A 17,340-nucleotide genomic window follows, 5' to 3' on the forward strand; every position below is an offset into this window, starting at 1 on the left:
AGCCACGTCATCCATGCCCTTGCTTAATTCCTGCGGGTGACGCTTCCCTCCCCTGTCCCCAACTCCTGCCGCAGGTTCGCACTACCTCCGTGTCTCTTAGCAACAGGCGGTGGCAACTGCCACCCTCTGTACCACCCAAGGTGGGGGGAGGATGGAAAAGGACCGAGTACGCATGAGCACCAGCAACTCTCGGCTCCACCCACATGCTCTGGGAGGAAAGGGAAAAGTCAAACCCTGGGGTCTGGCCCCAGGAAAAAGTCTATCCCAACTCCTCCCACAAGTGCTTTACCACACCCTTGTCACTCAAGGAATGATCTAGTAGACTAGCAGTAGCAACAGCATCAACCTAAGAGCTTGCTAGATATACGAGATTTCTAACTCACCCCAGACCTACTGAACCAGTATCTGCATTTTTAACAAGATCCCAGAGATCACCGTGCTTATTAACATTTCACAAGGGTTGCTTTCACAATCCATATAAGGCAAGAATACATCAAGCTAGGAACTTTAACCTAGACACTAAAAGACAGCCTTTATGATTTATAAGAGGAAGTTCCCAAAGCTGAGTTCTCTATGCTCAGTATCGGTGAAAATTCCCTTGTGTCTCCTCTGACCATCAGTTCAGGACAGAATGCATAACTGACCTCAGGTTCCTGTTCTCAAAGCCAATGGGGAAATCAGGAAAGACAATTTCCATTCCCAGAGTTACGGTTTTGCTTCTCATGAAAAACGTGAAAAGAGAGGGTTCAAAGAAAGGGCACCTTGGACCTGCCAGGATATCAAATAGCAACATAAGGGCAATCTCAGACCCAGGGAAGGCAGCACCTAAACCCAATTGAACAGCTCCCAGGAAACAGACTCCACTTGCATTTTAAACCCCAAAATGAAATTCCTACGATACTAAGTCAGTGGATAAGTACTCCTAAGAGAGGTTCTCAGGTCAGTAACTTTCCAGTCTGGTGACTTCTCTCCATATCCATCTATCTTGGGAAACTGCAGACCTTAAGTTTAACTTCCTCATCAGATGACAGTGGCAAATCAGAATGGACACATTCCAGTCCTAAAAGAACCACTTCGCTTCACTGGGAAATAGTAAAAAGAAGAGAGTGACTTACCAGGAAATCGCATTTAAAGAAAAGAAAATGATTATTTTTTTAATGGCAAGGACAAAATAGTAAGATGGGGAAAAAACGCTTCTTCAAACAAAAACAACTCAAAACACGCATTTCTAAAAATTCATGATACATGTTACAACATGGATAAAACTTGAAAACATTATGCTACTTGAAAAAAGCCAGTCACAAAGGACTATATAGTGTATGGCACATATATAGATAGAAAGTAGATTAGTGGTTGCCTATGGCTGAAGGAGACTGGGGCATTGGGTTAATGGCTAAAGGGTATGCAGTTTCTTTTAGGGGATAATTAAAACGTTCTAAAATTATAACTGTGAATGTACAAAAAGCCAATGAATTCTACACTTTAAATGGGTGAACTGAAATTCTATTTCCATACACTGTTTGAAAAAAAAAAAATCCATGGTTACATACTAGATCCACATTAGTCTAAAACATGAAGTTCCTACTATAATGCAAAACCTTTCTGGGCAAAATCTGAAGGAAAAAAGAAAGTCTACATCAGTACTAGGTGGAGGCCCCAGCTAGATTTCTCTAGCAAAACACTCCCATCTCAGTTTGGGGAAGAATTTCACGGTCTTGTCTCAAAATGATCAGTCTCAGGGAAATCCCCATCTGGTTTTGGGTTTCTGTTCCAAAAACACTGGAAAAACCAAAACAGGCAAAACACATTTTCAAAACAGCACCTTTAACCTACATGGGCAAAAGGAAAAACAGAGGATCATGGGATAGATGCTATGGTCTCTATCAGAATAAAAAGTTAAGAATTCACAATCACTATAGAAACTCAAGTCCAAATAAGACTACACATTTCCCAAGGAAACCATGTTTTGAAAGTCCCTAAATAACATAACGCACAAAGAATGGTAGCCAAAAGAACCCACCTGGATGACTGAGACCTTGTAAGTGACCACACTGGCCTCAGCTCTGCTGCCCCTATTGGGCTCTCTTCTCGATTTGTTTAATTTCCCAAACCAAGAGCAGAGGATATCATGAGAAGCCTCGTGAGGACACTGACTACACACTCAAGGGCCTCTGTTGGCCTTATGGTCACAGCTGTCACCACGGAGAGAAAGGCAGAGGGGGAGGTGGAACAGGTATCTCTCTTACTCTAAAGCAAAACACACAAAACCCTGGGGCGTTCAGAGGCTGGGAGAGAGAGAAATCTTTACAGCTATTGGCCAACAGTTTCATCCTGCTCTGACAACCTGGATTCTCTCTAATCCCCAGGCAAATAAATTAAAAGACCAAATGTTATTAAGCAATTAATAATGGAGCAGATGCTGTCCAACTTCTGCGTCTCTCCTAGACTTCTGCTCTGAAAGGTCTGCTTCAGTCCCTTCAGAACGAAATGGCCATTTTCAATGCCACCGGCACAGGGAACTGGCAAGTGCCTAGAATAGTGCCCGGAACATAGCAAGTATTCAATAAATTTGTTGAATACTTCTTGAAAGAATGCTGCTATTACTTCCATTGGCACTCTTTGCCTTCTTCCCTCAGCCAGAAAACACACACACGTGCGCGCGCGCACACACACACACACACACACACACACATCTGTTCACTATAACTCCATTGTAATCTTGCAAAATTAATGAACATAATAATTACTGTTATAATATAGATTTCTGGAGGCAGGGAATCTTGTTAATTTTGTTACTAACGCACCGTAAGTGCCTAAAACAATGGCTGGCACAGAGTAGTCTCTCAATGAATACTTGTTTAATGCCGAATGAATTAACGGCCTTCAATGTGCCAGGCCGCTGTGCTACGCCACGCCTGCAGGCGTCCCCTTCATGATCATTTCCACCCGGGCGGTAGATGCTGCTTTGAGTCCTCCAGCCACCAGGAACCGCTGTAGGAAACGCCCGGCTTCCTTCGCGTCACCTCTATTCCCGCGGTGGCCTTTGACCCCGTGAGGTCTCTGCCCCAAGTTAAGATGCCGGCGTCGGTGGTAGTAGCAGCCGGGAGACTGCGGCAAGCCATTGGAAGGTCGCCCTCATGGAGGGGGCCCAACCCTCTGCGGTTCTCATCCGAGCCCTATCCAGCCCAGGCGGCGGCCGTGCGTGACGCCTTCCTGAGCTTCTTTCGGGACCGCCATCGCCACCGACTGGTGCCGTCTGCTTCCGTGCGGCCCCGCGGCGACCCCACTTTACTTTTCGTCAACGCGGGCATGAATCAGGTGGGAGCGGAGTGCATGATTTTTCCAGAGAGAAAGGCGCCACGGGATTGGGCAACAGAAGCAAGGGGCGGAGCTCATAGCCTTTGGGGAAAAACGGCAGTCGGTGGTTGGCAGTAAATGAATGTGTTGTTGAGCAAGTGCTATATGCTGGACTACGGTCTCTAAGCCTTTGAGCACCAGTCACCTTCCTTGACTTCATTGTCTCCATTTGTAAAATGGGTGGGATGTGGAGGGGCAATCGGTTAGAGACTGCTCAAGATCCATATTAATGCTGACATTGTTAGGCGTGCTCAGTACCCTGTGGTCTCAGTTTTATACCCTGAAGTTATTGGGTATGGTTGAAAAAGCTGAGGTGGAGCATGCGGCTATTCAGTGCCTTGTTTCCAGCCACAAACACATTCCTTTTACCTTGCCTGTTTTACTATTACCAGCAGAGGGTCTCTGTCTCATGACTTATTTACCCCTTGCTTGCCCCAGACACACCAGAGATGGGTGCTCCTAAGTTCCGAAGTTGCCAACCTGGCCAAGACCACACTGCATTCTCGGGGGGTACAGTCAGCCTTCGGTCAGAACAGCCATCTCTGTCCTCATTCCCCACCTTTCCCTTCTACTGGGGAACTAGGGTATCCCCCGCCCCCTTCTTCATATGTTTCCAGTTCAAGCCAATATTCCTGGGCACTGTGGATCCACGAAGTGAAATGGCAGGCTTCCGACGTGTGGCCAACAGCCAGAAATGTGTGAGGGCTGGAGGACGCCACAACGACCTAGAGGATGTGGGCCGAGACCTTTCCCATCATACCTTCTTTGAGATGCTTGGCAATTGGGCCTTTGGGGGTGAATACTTTAAGGTGAGTCCCCAGGAAGCCCTGGAGTTAGGAAAAGGTCATCGGTCAGCCAAGAAGGGAGTCAAGGTCTCCACTCCTAGAGTCTGCTTGGCAGGGCCTCGTACCAAACACAGAGTAAAAGTGCAAGATGAACATGTATAATGTGAACGTGTCTCATTTCCTTAATTGGATTGTAAGCTCCTTAAGGGCTAGGACTGTGCCTCCTGCCTAATGGCTGGTCAATATTATATGACTAAATAGACAGCAATACTAAAATGCAGGAGTTAAAAATCATCTCAGGCTAGGGTGATTAGAGGATTTCATGCGGAAGGTGGAACTTGAAGGAAGGGAGGATTTAGAAGAGGGAGGAAGCTTTCTAGGCAGGAAAAATCTCAACAGAAATGATCTTGACTTGTTCTAAAAACAAGGTGAGCAGTGGAAATGGTTTTGTCTTCATCTGAGAACCAAACTCATGTGGCTTCATTGACACTTCATTGAGCTTTCATCTTACCCATTTTCTTCTTCTCGTGTGCGTTTCTGTTACAGGAGGAGGCTTGCAGCATGGCCTGGGAACTGCTGACTCAGGTCTATGGGATCCCTAAGGACAGGCTATGGATCTCCTACTTTGGTGGTGACCCTAACACGAGGCTGAACCCAGACCTAGAGAGCAGGGACATCTGGCTCAGCTTAGGGTAAATCCGCCCTCCATAATGTCCACCTGTGGAGAACAGGAAGCCTGGAAAATAGAGACTACTAGCGCCAGTCCTCAGAGTATCAGCATATCCCAGGAGACTGTAGGGGCAGCCCTGTTCCTTCTCTTGCTGAACTTGATGGAGTGGTTCCCATGGCAGAAAGGGTCCTGGCTTCTGGGTTTGTCTGTCTCTCCACCACCTGCCTGGCTTTCTTTCCAGGGTACCCGCTAGCCATGTGCTTTCCTTTGGACCACAAGAGAACTTCTGGGAGATGGGGGATACTGGTCCTTGTGGGCCCTGTACTGAGATCCACTATGACCTGGCTGATGGGGTGGGGGCCCCCCAGCTGGTGGAGCTTTGGAATCTGGTCTTCATGCAGCACAACAGGTAATGGGGTGGAAGTGAAAAAGATGGCAGTCAGGAGACTTCGATCCATTTCTTATAAAAACAAACACTTAAATGGCATTTATTATGTGCCAGATACATTTCTAAACACTTTTCAGATAATGACTGATTTAATCCTAGTCTTTGCCTATGACAGTTTAAACTAGTCACTGCTGCTCTCTGGTCTCTGCTGTCTTACCAAATGATAGAGTTGAACTTGATGATCTCTAAGATTTTCTTCTAGCCTTGACATGTCTGTTTGTAAGGCAAAGAATTCTATCTCAGAAAGGGCATGTTTGGGTCTAGGCAAGGGCCCAAGTGGGGCTGAGAGTGGAGATCATCTTTTATGAGAAAGGACAGGACCCAAGGCCATCATTGTTTGCATCTGGGAGAGGGGTGGGGGATTATACTACCCTCTGGTTCCTCCCACTGTCAGGCCCCTTGGACCCCACCTCATTCCTCTACCCAACTTGAGCATCTGCCTCACACTTGTAATCCTATGCGGGGCCTCACCTCACATAACTTCCCTGGCCAGAGAGGCAGATGGAAGCCTGCAGCCCCTGCCCCAGCGGCATGTGGACACTGGAATGGGCCTGGAGAGGCTGGTAGCTGTGCTGCAAGGCAGACATTCCACCTACGACACTGACCTTTTTTCCCCGCTGCTCAATGCCATACAACAGGTGAGCCTACCTCTTCCCTTCCAGAAGCCTCTCTGGCCTGCTCATCACTGGTGCCACTGCTATCACTTTCCATCTTTCTTGAGAACTCAGAGTATTCTCGTGTGTGGGGACAGTGACCAGCCAAGGATATCAGGGTGTCAAACATGAGGCTAGGATTCAGATTTGTTACCTAATATTGCTCCTAACTCCTTCCTTACCTCATTTATTCAAAATATACGTGTTGGGCACCTGCTTTATATTAAGTTCTTTGTGCTTGGTACAGGAGATACAGTAGTAAACATAAAAGAGATCATGGAGACTACATTCTAGCCTAAGAGATAATAAGTAAATGTATTAAAGAACATGATGGTAGCTTACATATTGTGATCAGGCAGTAAACATGGGTGATAGTAATTAGGGCAGCGGGGCAGGGGTACAGAGGAATCTTAGACACAGTGTTTGGGGAAGGCTCACCAATGAGATGATCTATGAGCCGAAACCTGAGAGAGGAAGAGTTAGCCACCTGAATGAAGCTCATTCCAGGCAGAGGGGACAGCAGATACCAAGGCCCTAAAAGCAAGAAAGGAACAAAAAGATGGCCAGCCAGCTAAAGTAAAATCATGTGGGATGTAGTTAGAGAATGTGTCAGTTAGCTTTTGGTGTGTAAGAAGCCATCTAACACTTTGTAGCTTAAAACAACAATCATTTAGCATATGAGTCTGTGGGCTAGCAATGTAGTATAAGCTGGGTTATTCTTTTCATCCAGTATGAACTCACTCATACGTCTATGGTCAGCTGCTTGGCAGCTGTTCTTCTGAGAGTTGGCTGGCTGTCATTTTGGGGCAATGGAGGTGACCAGGCCGTGTGTCTGTCATCATCCAGCAGGCTAGCTTTGGTTTGTTCACATCACAGCTCGACAAGGTTCCAAGAAGGAGAGCAGAAGCACACGAGGCCTCTTGAGGCCTAGGCTCAGAACAGTCATTTCTTCTACATTCTGTTGGCCAAAGCAAGTCACAGGCTGCCTGGATTCAAAGGGTGGCGAAATAGATTCTGTCCCTTGATGGAAAGCAACTATAAAGTCACATGGCAAAGTGGCATGCACACAAAAAAGGGAAGGATTGTGGCCGTTTTGGCAAACAGTCTACCACAGAGAGGAAGGCTGGAGTCCAATCTTGTGAGATCTTGAAGTCCTAAGTGAGGCTTTCATTCTAACTAGTGAGCAAGGCCCTAGGAGGGGAGGGGCATGATCTGATTGACACTTCTGAAAGGCCATTCCTGTTGCTATGTGAAGGGTGGGCTAGAGGGAGATGAGTAGACGCTGAGAAACCAATTGGGAAGAGACAATAGGGCATGACTTAGGCTGGTAGTAGTGGAAGTGGAGAAGAGTAGATTGATTTGAGAGCTCTCATGGGGGTACAAGCAAAGGCCCCACTGATGGATTGGATGGGGAGGGGAAAGAAAGTCAAGCCTGGCTACGTGTTGGACCTGAGCAATGCAGTGAATGGCAGGATTGTTTATTGAGAGGGGCAGCTTAGGGAAGATACAGGTCTGGGGCTAGATGAATCAAGCACTCTGCTCTGGAGTATGAACATGTACACACAGCTTACACCCTCCCATCCTGCCCCCAATAAAGCCTGTAGTGGTGGGTGTGTAACGGAGAGCACCTGGAGTCAGATAGGTCTGGTACAAATCTCAAATCTGCTCCTTATGAGTTGTGTGGCCTTGTGGCACTTAGCTCCCCTGAGCTTTGGTTTCCTCTTAAAGTGAGAATAGTAATACCTCCCAGAACAGGATGTTTTGGGGATTAGATGTCATGTCATCCAAGCACCCTCCCAGTTCTAATAGTAGAAATTCAGTAAATGATCACAGTTATCATCATTGTTAGTGTGATTGTGGGCCCTGCGAGGGCAGATTCTGGCTCCCATTCATCTTTGAAGCTTTTCCAGCCTGGCCATTCCAGATGTGATCGGCTTTACAGATGAGGGAAGATGTTCTAGGGATGATTAAGGGCATCCCACCTTGGCCAGGTCAGTCAGCTAGAACCATGTCTCCTTCTCTCTTGCTTTCCAGGGTTGTGGGGCACCCCCTTACTTGGGTCGGGTAGGGGCGGCAGACGAGGGCCGCATAGACATGGCATACCGAGTGGTGGCCGATCACATTCGCACACTCAGTGTCTGCATTGCTGATGGCGTCTCCCCTGGAACGTCAGGTGCCCCGTGAGTCTGGAAGGACTACAGACAGGGCCCGAGGCAGCTGGGGCTTGCAGGGGAGAGGAGGGCACAGATGGAGAGTTGGGTTGGGTTGAGATGGCAGGAGGAGCGGGAGAAGGGAGAGGGCTTTGGGGTGGGAGCACACACTTTGGACCTTGTTCTCCCCACTCTGTGTACTGCTGACCAGGGGCTGCTGAGGGTTCATATCTGGGCTCTGAACCCCTCTAGGCTGGTTCTTCGTCGAATCCTCCGTCGAGCCGTGCGGTTCTCTACAGAGGTGTTGCGGGCACCACTTGGCTTCCTAGGCAGCCTGGTACCTGTAGTGGTGGAGACACTGGTAAGGGCAGAGCTCACTCCTCTGGGCCTCCCTGGGCACTCAGGGAGCTGGCCGATGAGACCAGGCAGTGCCCTCCGCCTAGGCTTCCCATCCTAAATGTCAATCCTAATGTCCTGTCAGTAGACTAAGAAAGCTGGAATTATTTATAAAAAGCAGGGAGCTTTCAAGAGGCCTACTTGCCTAGGCTGCTGAGCCTTTGACCTTGGGAACCCCTGCCTATGACCCTACCCCACAGCCTGCATTTTGTCCCTCCCCCTGTCCATCAGCCCATCTGAGCCTCCAGGGCAGATGTCCTCAAGGAGCCCCAGGGTGGGGAGGTGGAGAGTCAGCTGGTTGCCTTTCACACCTCTTCAGCCCTCTTTACCTCTCTAGGGAGACACTTATCCGGAACTGCAGAAGAACTCAGCCCAGGTACTAGATTCAGATGGGGGAGGGAATGGCTGACAAGAAAGTGGTGGAGAGAGGCTCTCCCTCCAGTCCTGTCCTGCCCCCGGTTCAGATAGCCAACCTGGTGTCAGAGGATGAAGCAGCCTTTCTGGCCTCCCTGCAACGGGGTCGGCGGATCATCGATCGCACCTTGAGGCGCCTGGGACCTTCTGATCTGTTCCCTGGTGAGTAAGGTGCCTCACCAAGGTATGAGGACCTCACCGGGATGAACCAATGCAGTCCAAGGAGGGAGCTCTTAACCAGCCCTGTGCTTCACATCCACCCCCTCCAACTCAAGTCCCTCTCCCTGTACTCTTCCTAACACCCAGACCACTCTTTGGTGAGAATGCCACCCCGTCTCCCCCCGTTTCCCCCCCATCCCCCCACCTTCGTCTGCTTTCCAAGGCTGGCTTCAAGACTAGAATGAGCTTCCCTCCTCCTCTGAAATGACAGGTGCCACGGTAGTACCCTGGGTTACCCCAGCTCTGTTCTTGGAGCACGAAGCCTGAAGGTAACCCCTGTCTTGGGTCTACTGGTATGGAGAGGGGGCACATATGCTTGCCACCTTGTAGCTTCTGTATAGTTAGAAAAGCTGTGACCCTTACTTCTCCCTTACTTCTCCTCCCTCTATCCTGCCCCTACCCAGTCAACATCCCTTGTCTTCCTTCCACAAAGCTGAAGTAGCCTGGTCCTTGTCAATGTCTGGGGACCTGGGGCTTCCCCTGGACCTGATAGAGCTGATGCTGGAGGAGAAAGGGATGCGGCTGGATTCTGCTGGGCTGGCACGGCTGGCCCAGGAAGAGGCCCAGGTACAGGTTGGGGCACCCCTACCAGGGTTCTGTTGGGATAATCAGCCCCTTCCCCAGCCCTGAGTTCCTGGGAGAGGAGCTGCAGCTATTGAGGGAAACAGAAGGCTGAAGTAGGTAGGGTCTGTCCCTTCACCTCAGGTCCCACCCAGAGCCCATAGAGAGGAATGCTGGCACAGTGTGCTAAACAGGAGTGGAAGGGGAGAGGCCAGCACAGCATCTTAGAAGGGCCTCCAGGGGCAGAAGTGGATGCGGGAGGCCTGATGCTGAGACCCTGCGCGATGAGTGGTTCACCAGCCAGCCCAGGGTCTCTAGCAGCCAACCAAGCCCTGAGAGCTTATTCCAGAGGTTGCTGCAGGGTTCATACAGCTTTGTGGCGGGAACAGGGCTCTGCAGAGGCTCAAGTCCCGTTTCACTCTCCTTGCACCCCTTCCATACACACACATATGCCCATCCTGCAGCACCGGGCCCGGCAGGCTGAGCCAGTTCAGGAGCAGGGACTACAGCTTGGCATCCATGCGCTGGGGGAGCTGCAGCACCGAGGGGTGCCCCCAACTGATGACAGCCCCAAGTACAACTACTGCCTGCTACCAAGCGGGGGTTACGGTGAGAGACTGGACTGAGGCAGGTGGCCACAGGCTTACCTGACCATGATTGAGAGGGACAGCCCAGATGGTTGCTGCCAACCCTATGCATTCCCTGGGGCGGGGTGGGGGGTAGCCACCAAGGGTCACTGCTGCCCTCAGCTGGACTTGCCCCACAGCCAGATGCCTGTTGGCTTCAAGTAAGGCATAGACCCACATACACATCCCAGAACCCAGCCTAGCACTGATAACCACTCTTTTTTCCCTGGCAGAGTTCAGCACCTGCGAGGCTCAGGTGCTCCAGCTGTATACAGAGGATGGAACAGCCGTGGCTTCTGTGGGGGAAGGCCAACGCTGTGGCCTCCTCTTAGACAAAACCAACTTCTACGCTGAACAGGGGGGTCAGGCTTCAGACCGAGGCTACCTGGTGCGGGTGGGGCAGCAGGTGAGCCCCGTGACATACACAGAAGCTAACATCTGCAGGAGGCAGACCAAGGAAAGGGAAAGGTTATAGGTAGTCACTCCAGCACCTTGGCCCCTGCCCTTCCCCAGGATGTGCTGTTCCCAGTGGCCCGGGCCCAAGTCTGCGGAGGCTTCATCCTACATGAGATGGTGGCCCCTGAGTGCCTGAAAGTGGGGGACCAGGTGCAGCTGTATGTGGATAAAGTAAGGACCCCACCCCTGCTATTCTTTATATCCTGCAGCCCCTTTACTCTCCCCACCCCTCACCCTCACCCCGGACTCTGGGTGACAGAAGTGTTTCAGGCCTGGCGTCTAGGCTGCATGGAGAAGCACACAGCTACCCATCTGCTAAACTGGGCACTGCGGCAGGCCCTGGGCCCCGGCACAGAACAGCGAGGCTCCCATCTCAATCCTGAGCGGCTGCGCTTTGATGTGGCCACCCAGGTAAGCAGGGCACGGAAAGACAGGCTTCAGGTGAAGCAACAGGCTTCAAGCAAGAGAGTCTGGTGGTGAGGGAGTCAGGCCAATTCAAGGGCCTGGGTTCCCTGTCATTTAATTACTGTGGGAACTTGGGCTGATATCTTCCCATCAGGCTCCTCCCACACCAGCAAGGGATCAGCTTCTGGAGTCCTCCGTATACCTCCATCCACCCAGCTGCTTTGTTCTTGCTGTCACCCAAGCCATTCTTGCTTAAACTGAGCTGCCCTTTCCCTTCTCTGCCACCCTTTTTCCTCCTCTCCTTGCATATCTGGCTCAGATACCTCCTCCAGGAAGTGCTCACTGACTAAATCCCATTCCACCTGACTACTCCTTGGTCTTGCATCTCCCACATCCTGTACTTCTTTTTCATTGGGCTGCCCCTTGTTGTAAGCTCCCTGAGTATAGAGCCTCCATTTTCTGTTTTTCCATCAACTTTTAGTGCCTAAGGAAAGACCTGCAGCTTCTAATAAGTCCCAACTCCCAGCCTTCTAAGGAAAAGAATTGCCTACTCTATAGATGTTTGTTGAGTACCTTTTATGTGCTAGCCACTATTCTAGAACCCCAGGTAGTTCAGTGAACAGTGACTGTTTCTTAATGCATCAGTTGCAGGCATAGGGCTAACTGCCTGTCAATCAATCCATTTCCCCACCGCCATCCCACCAGGCCCCATTGACCCCAGAGCAGCTCCGGGCAGTGGAGAGCACCGTGCAGAAAGCTGTGGGGCAGGATGAGGCCGTGTACATGGAGGAGGTAGCCCTGGCACACACTGCCCATGTCCCTGGCCTGCGTTCTTTGGATGAGGTTAGTTGGGGGAGCCCCCTTGGTGGAGATCGCCTTTTCCCCCACAGGCCAATTAACAGACCTGTCCCCTCTCACCCACAGGTATACCCAGACCCAGTGCGGGTGGTGTCAGTGGGGGTGCCCGTGGCCCATGCCCTGGACCCAGCCTCCCAAGCTGCACTGCAGACTTCTGTGGAGTTGTGCTGTGGGACGTGAGTCACCCTCTTCTGCCTGCCCTGGCCTGGATCTTCACCTTTCCTTGGTCTTTGGAGCCACCAGCCCCTGGTTTGGAGTCAGGCTACTCTTTTCTCTCCCATCATCCCCTCTAACTTCCTCTTCCCTCCCTCTACCCACAGGCACCTGCTACACACGGGGTCTATAGGGGACCTGGTCATCATTGGGGAACGCCAGCTCACCAAGGGCACCACCCGCCTACTGGCCATCACGGGGGAGCAGGCCCAGCAGGTCAGCACACCAGCAGGCAGGCCCTAGGAAGCTGCTGAGTGTGGATGGGGGTCGGGGGGCACAGCTGACACTCAAGCTGGGGATGCCTCGCAGCAGAACCAGTGTTCGTACATGAGCACTGATGTGGCCATACCAACTGCTGGCATGTGTTATGACTATTTGGTGCTTTGATTGGTCCTGATTGTTAAATACTTCTAATTTGGCCCTGAGCAGCAATGAGTCCAGAGCCCCAAAAGCAAGCTGAGCAGCCCTGACCATCTTATTCCCTCCCTGCAGGCCCGAGAGGTGGGTCAGAGTCTGGCCCAGGAGGTGGAAGCAGCTGCAGAGCGGTTGAGTCGGGGCAGCCGGGATGTGGTGGAGGCACAGCAGCTATCCAAGGACGTGGGACGACTCACTGATGTGAGGACCACCCCACCGTGGAGCTGTGCCCGCCTCCCCATGCCTCCCCAGACCCTTCCAATCTCTCCCCAGCATTGTTGTTGGTCTCTCGCTGGCCCCGTTTGTTGTTTGTCTGCAGGGTGGGATGAGGTGGATGTGGTCTCTTCTCTGGCTCTCCTGGCCCCTGCCTCAGAGGCTATTGCTCAGGTGGGGGAAAGGATGACATGCTGCTTCTGGCCATAGGCTATAGACACTGCTGTGATGCCCCAGTGGCAGCGGCGGGAGCTGCAGGCCACACTGAAGGTGCTGCAACGGCGTGCCAACACGGCTGTCCGGAAGCTGGAAATGGGGCAGGTAGGAGGGGGTTTGGCTGCACCCATGGGGCAGATACCAGGCACACCCAACAAGGGTCAGAGACACTAGTATGTACACCGAGAAGTCTCAAGGCCTGGCATGGGGGTGGGTGGCAGCTTCTCCCTCTCATACCAACTAGGTACCATCACCAGGCCCCTACTACTCTCTGCCAAACTGTGTCTCCCCAACTCCTAAGTCTTCCTCAGTCTCTCCCTCCAGGAACCTGACTGACTCGATTACTCCATTCAGCCTATTTACTCCTTGACTGTACATCCTCCTTCTTCCTGCCCCCTTTTGTCCATCTGTGCTCCAATCTTAGTCCTTTCATCTTCAGCAAACTATTTATAAGGTCCTAGAGCTAAGATGAAAGGGAAAAGATGAGGGAGGAGAAGAGGGACACAGGTGGGACCCAACAGAAGGAGGCCATTCTAGGCAGAACCCTTGGACCCTCTGCTCCATGCTGAAGACCTTTGCTGGGGAGTAACAGGGTGAGGGGCGGGGGGGATTTCCAGACCGAGCCTCAGAAGTGGAGGCCAATTGCCTTCCGGCCTGACCCTGTGCAATCCTTCCTGCCCCACAGGCTGCACAGAAAACCCAGGAGCTGCTGCAGCGGCACTCAGGGCCCCTGATTGTGGACACAGTTTCCACTGAGTCCCTCTCAGTGAGTACTGGGGTTGGGGGTGGCCCCAGGGTCTAGGAAGGGGCAAGTCCTAACAGGGAGGTAGCTGGGAGTCTGGGGACTATGGGTTCATTACCTGCCCTGCCTTGCCCAGGTGCTGGTGAAGGTGGTCCGGCAGCTATGTGAGCAGGCACCCAGTACATCCGTGCTTCTACTCAGCCCCCAGCCCTTGGGACATGTGCTCTGTGCTTGTCAGGTGGCCCAGGTGAGGGAAATGGGAGACCAGCCCCCCACCCCACCCATCTTCTGGTCCAGCCCTCTGATTCCATGCCTTTTATTCCTCCCAGACAAGGGAGCCAAGGCTGGTTAGAGGTGATCTATGAGGACACCTCAGGACAGGAATAGGGTCATCTCCCTGTTCTTAACTACCACCACCCCCACCAGAGAAGGCACCATGAGATTCCCACTCCCCTCCAGGCTGCACATCCCTTGCAAACAAGTAGCAGACATTTATCAGCTTCCGTACATATTCCCAACCCAATCTTCACCTGTCTCCACCCAATTTCCCCCAACTGTGTACCCGGCTGGGGAGGGAGTGCTAATCACCATGACTCCACTCTCGAGGGTACATTGAGTGGATGGTGGCAGGGAGGGCTGCTCTGCATTGCTGCCTCTTCTATTTCTGTTCCCAGAGTGCCACGCCAGCCTTCACAGCAGAGGCCTGGGCACTGGCCGTGTGCAGCCACATGGGGGGAAAGGCCTGGGGCTCTCGAATGGTGGCCCAGGGCACCGGAAGCACTGCTGATCTGGAAGCTGCCCTCAGTACAGCCCGAGCATATGCGCTCAACCAGCTCTAGCCCCGGGACTCATATACTAAAGAGACAGCAGACAGTGCTGGGAGCCCTGAAGGAGCCAGCAGAAGTTCCCCAGAGGCTGAAGCAGAGGACTAGAGGCTGGAGGCCAAGTAGCTGAGCTGAAGAGAGCCACCTTGGTCTGGGTCCTGCATGGACGCAAGGAGATGTGGGCTGGCGAAGGCAGAAGTGGGCCCAGAGACACAGCCGTACTAGGTGAATGTGAAAATGTGGGCTGTCCTGGCTATGATTGCTCATTAAAAAGTATATCACAGAGGAAAGGAAGTTCCAGAAGATTCTTTTGCTTAAAAAAGAACAGACTTTCCCCTCCTAGCAACCTGGTATGGATACCCCATCACGAGTCTGACTCCTCACACTGAACAGAAAGGCCACCCAGCATCCACATTAGAACCATCCTCATTGTCACAAGTACTTGGTCAGGCTCTCTATGCCATCCTGTTCTGGGTACCTGCAAAGACCTCTCTGGCCAGCAAGATCCAGAACTGTCCTGCAAAAGTCATGATGGCAGAGCAGATCCTCTCTGCTGTCACTTCTTTAACAATGACTTGTCTTAATGAAGGCCCTGGTGATTTGTTGATAAAATAAGTAACAGGTACTGGTCACTTGCTGAGAATGGCAAGAACCAGACAAAACTTCCTGCCCTTGTGGAGCTTACTTCTAGTGGGGAAACAGGCAATAAAGAGAAAGAAGAGGGTGTCAGATGGTGAGGAAGTCTGTGAAGAAAAAACATACTGGGGATCTGGAGGGTGAGATGGTATTATTGCCTCATTGAGATGTGGCATCTGAGGGAAGGGTGTGAGCCACATGGTCATCTGAGGGAAGAGCTGTCCAGGCTGAAGGAAGAGTCAGTATAGAGGCCCTGAGGGGGAGGAGGGCAGGCACAGTGAACTGGGAGAGTGGCAGGTAACGGGGTCAGAGAGTGAGAAGCAGAGCAACCCTACTCTTTAAAACAAGTTGTACAACACCTGCTCCACACCTGAGCTGAAACTTGCAGCTCGGAGCAGGAGGAAGTCTAGGAGTAGAGGGCAGCCCTCCTTCTTAACCAGAATGAATCTATCCAGGACCAAGTCAGACCCTGGACCTCCACCTCTTTCCAAATCCCTGTTGCTAGATGAAGGAAAGGATCTTAGGGGGCTCATCTTCAAGTCAAAGCCTCCCTGGCTACCAAGTTCTGGGGCTGATTAAAATTATTAGAGCAGAGCAGGTCTTCCTGGCATTGTTTTCTGTACAATTTCTCATTCTAATTGAGGCACCCATGATTCGTTGGTAGGTCACTGATGAGAGCTTGAAAGGGACTCAAATCCCTTGTGCCTGGTCCCATGACTGCTTGCTCAGCTCTGTGGAGTTGCAAAGCTTTACCTCAAGATCTTGGCGACTGCAGCAGTAGTGGTGCTCACCAAAGGCCCAAGTCTTTACACTTGGACGCTGTGGTGAGCAGTTGTGGTACCACCATTTTATTGATGAATTAAACAAGCTTCTGAGATGGCAACTTATCCAGTGTAACCAACTAGTACAGTTGACCCTTAGCAATGTGGGTGGGGAAAGGGAAGTTAGGACTGCCAACCACCCGGGCAGTTGAAATCTATGCATAACTTAAATCAGCCCTCTGCATATTCAGCCATGGATCAAAACTATATAATCATCATCAGAAGAGCTGAAATTAAAGCTAAGCTCTGCCTCCCTGTGAAACTTCTCACCACCTTGGTTGCCTCTACCCTCCTGAAAGACAATTTTTTTCTCCCCAACCAACCCCCTGAAGTTGGTCATACCCCTCTAGGGCACCAACCACATCTTGTCATCCAGGGCTGGGGGCTTGTGGGTAGGGCAACGCATCCTGTCACTCAAGGCTGGGGGAGAAGGTGGCATCAGGCTTAGGGCTGTGCGAAGGAGTGCTATGGAGGCTGGAACCTACCTGCCCAGTGCCAGACATCAGCCTTGTTTACATCTTAGAGAAAGGCAGAAGATGCCACTTTGCCAGGATGCTGCAGCCCACAGCTCTCCTGCAGCACCTGGAGTCAAGAAGAGGCCTCAGGGGAGTTCCAATAACTCCTGCAGGTGCCCTTCCACCCTCCTCATCTTCCGGAAGAGACACTGCTGATTCTTTTCCTGGACCGTCCTAACACTCGCCATCACCCCACCCCCATTTCCACACACAAAATACCAAGAAGGAACCGCTCCAGTCCAGGAGCCCTGCCCAGGTCCCCAACTCCTCACTTTCCCTCACAAAAGCCTATTCCTAAACATGTCTCCCAGAAAAGAGGTCCCCAAACCCTGGGCGGTGGACTGGTACGGTGGGTGGCCTGTTGAGCAGCTAGCGGGCTAGCCAGCGAAGCTTCATCAGTATTTGCAGCTGCTCCCCAGAGTTTGCATCACCGCTTCAGCTCCACCTCAGACCATCAGGAATCAGATTTTTATAGAAGGACGGGTCTCCGTTGCCAAAAAGGTTGGGGACCCCTGTCACAGAAAAACAAATCATGCCCCACGGCCACAGTCTTCCCAATGCCAGCACAACGGCCCCACACAGCGGCCCCACACAACGCATTAGACAGAAACTTCCTTGCTTCGACCCCCTGCCCAGACGTTTAGTGACAAGCATCAGAAGGGTAGCCCTGCGCGCTTGCATCCGGCAGAGATTTGGTGCACAAGCGGGAGGACACGCGCATGTGCACACTGGCCTTCGAACCCGCCCC

At 51.7% G+C, this 17,340-nt stretch overlaps 1 protein-coding gene across 3 annotated transcripts; it reads left to right on the forward strand.

Annotated features, from left to right (window-relative positions):
- The first annotated feature begins 3,033 nt into the window (after positions 1 to 3,033).
- AARS2 (alanyl-tRNA synthetase 2, mitochondrial) lies at positions 3,034 to 15,346 on the forward strand. Of its 3 annotated transcripts, none has more exons than XM_039854197.1 (22): positions 3,034 to 3,318; positions 3,975 to 4,166; positions 4,689 to 4,834; positions 5,054 to 5,221; positions 5,655 to 5,898; positions 7,948 to 8,093; positions 8,316 to 8,424; positions 8,797 to 8,835; positions 8,924 to 9,035; positions 9,526 to 9,659; positions 10,118 to 10,262; positions 10,513 to 10,685; positions 10,793 to 10,906; positions 11,006 to 11,146; positions 11,846 to 11,983; positions 12,065 to 12,174; positions 12,319 to 12,427; positions 12,704 to 12,826; positions 13,049 to 13,159; positions 13,740 to 13,820; positions 13,933 to 14,043; positions 14,471 to 15,346. In XM_039854197.1, exons 1-22 carry the CDS (start codon positions 3,076 to 3,078, stop codon positions 14,633 to 14,635), a joined length of 3,054 nt encoding a protein of 1,017 aa, XP_039710131.1. In that variant the 5' UTR covers positions 3,034 to 3,075; the 3' UTR covers positions 14,636 to 15,346. The 3 variants fall into 3 exon arrangements, with proteins under 3 accessions (XP_039710131.1, XP_039710133.1, XP_039710132.1); XM_039854198.1 differs by having other exon boundaries at positions 3,035 to 3,318; positions 5,754 to 5,898; XM_039854199.1 differs by lacking the exon at positions 13,933 to 14,043.
- Positions 15,347 to 17,340: the final 1,994 nt, after the last annotated feature.

The sequence above is a fragment of the Pteropus medius genome, unplaced genomic scaffold (genome assembly GCF_902729225.1).
Source record: "Pteropus medius unplaced genomic scaffold, Ma_sr-lr_union100, whole genome shotgun sequence".
NCBI lineage: Eukaryota > Metazoa > Chordata > Mammalia > Chiroptera > Pteropodidae > Pteropus > Pteropus medius.

Bases quoted from the DNA above. Each gene is read 5' to 3' on its own strand.
- AARS2 (XM_039854197.1), top strand. From the start codon at position 3,076: ATGCCGGCGTCGGTGGTAGTAGCAGCCGGGAGACTGCGGCAAGCCATT. The intron at 9,036-9,525 runs GTGAGTAAGGTG...CCTTCCACAAAG, and splicing joins ACCTTCTGATCTGTTCCCTG to CTGAAGTAGCCTGGTCCTTG. The intron at 13,821-13,932 runs GTGAGTACTGGG...TGCCTTGCCCAG, and splicing joins TTTCCACTGAGTCCCTCTCA to GTGCTGGTGAAGGTGGTCCG.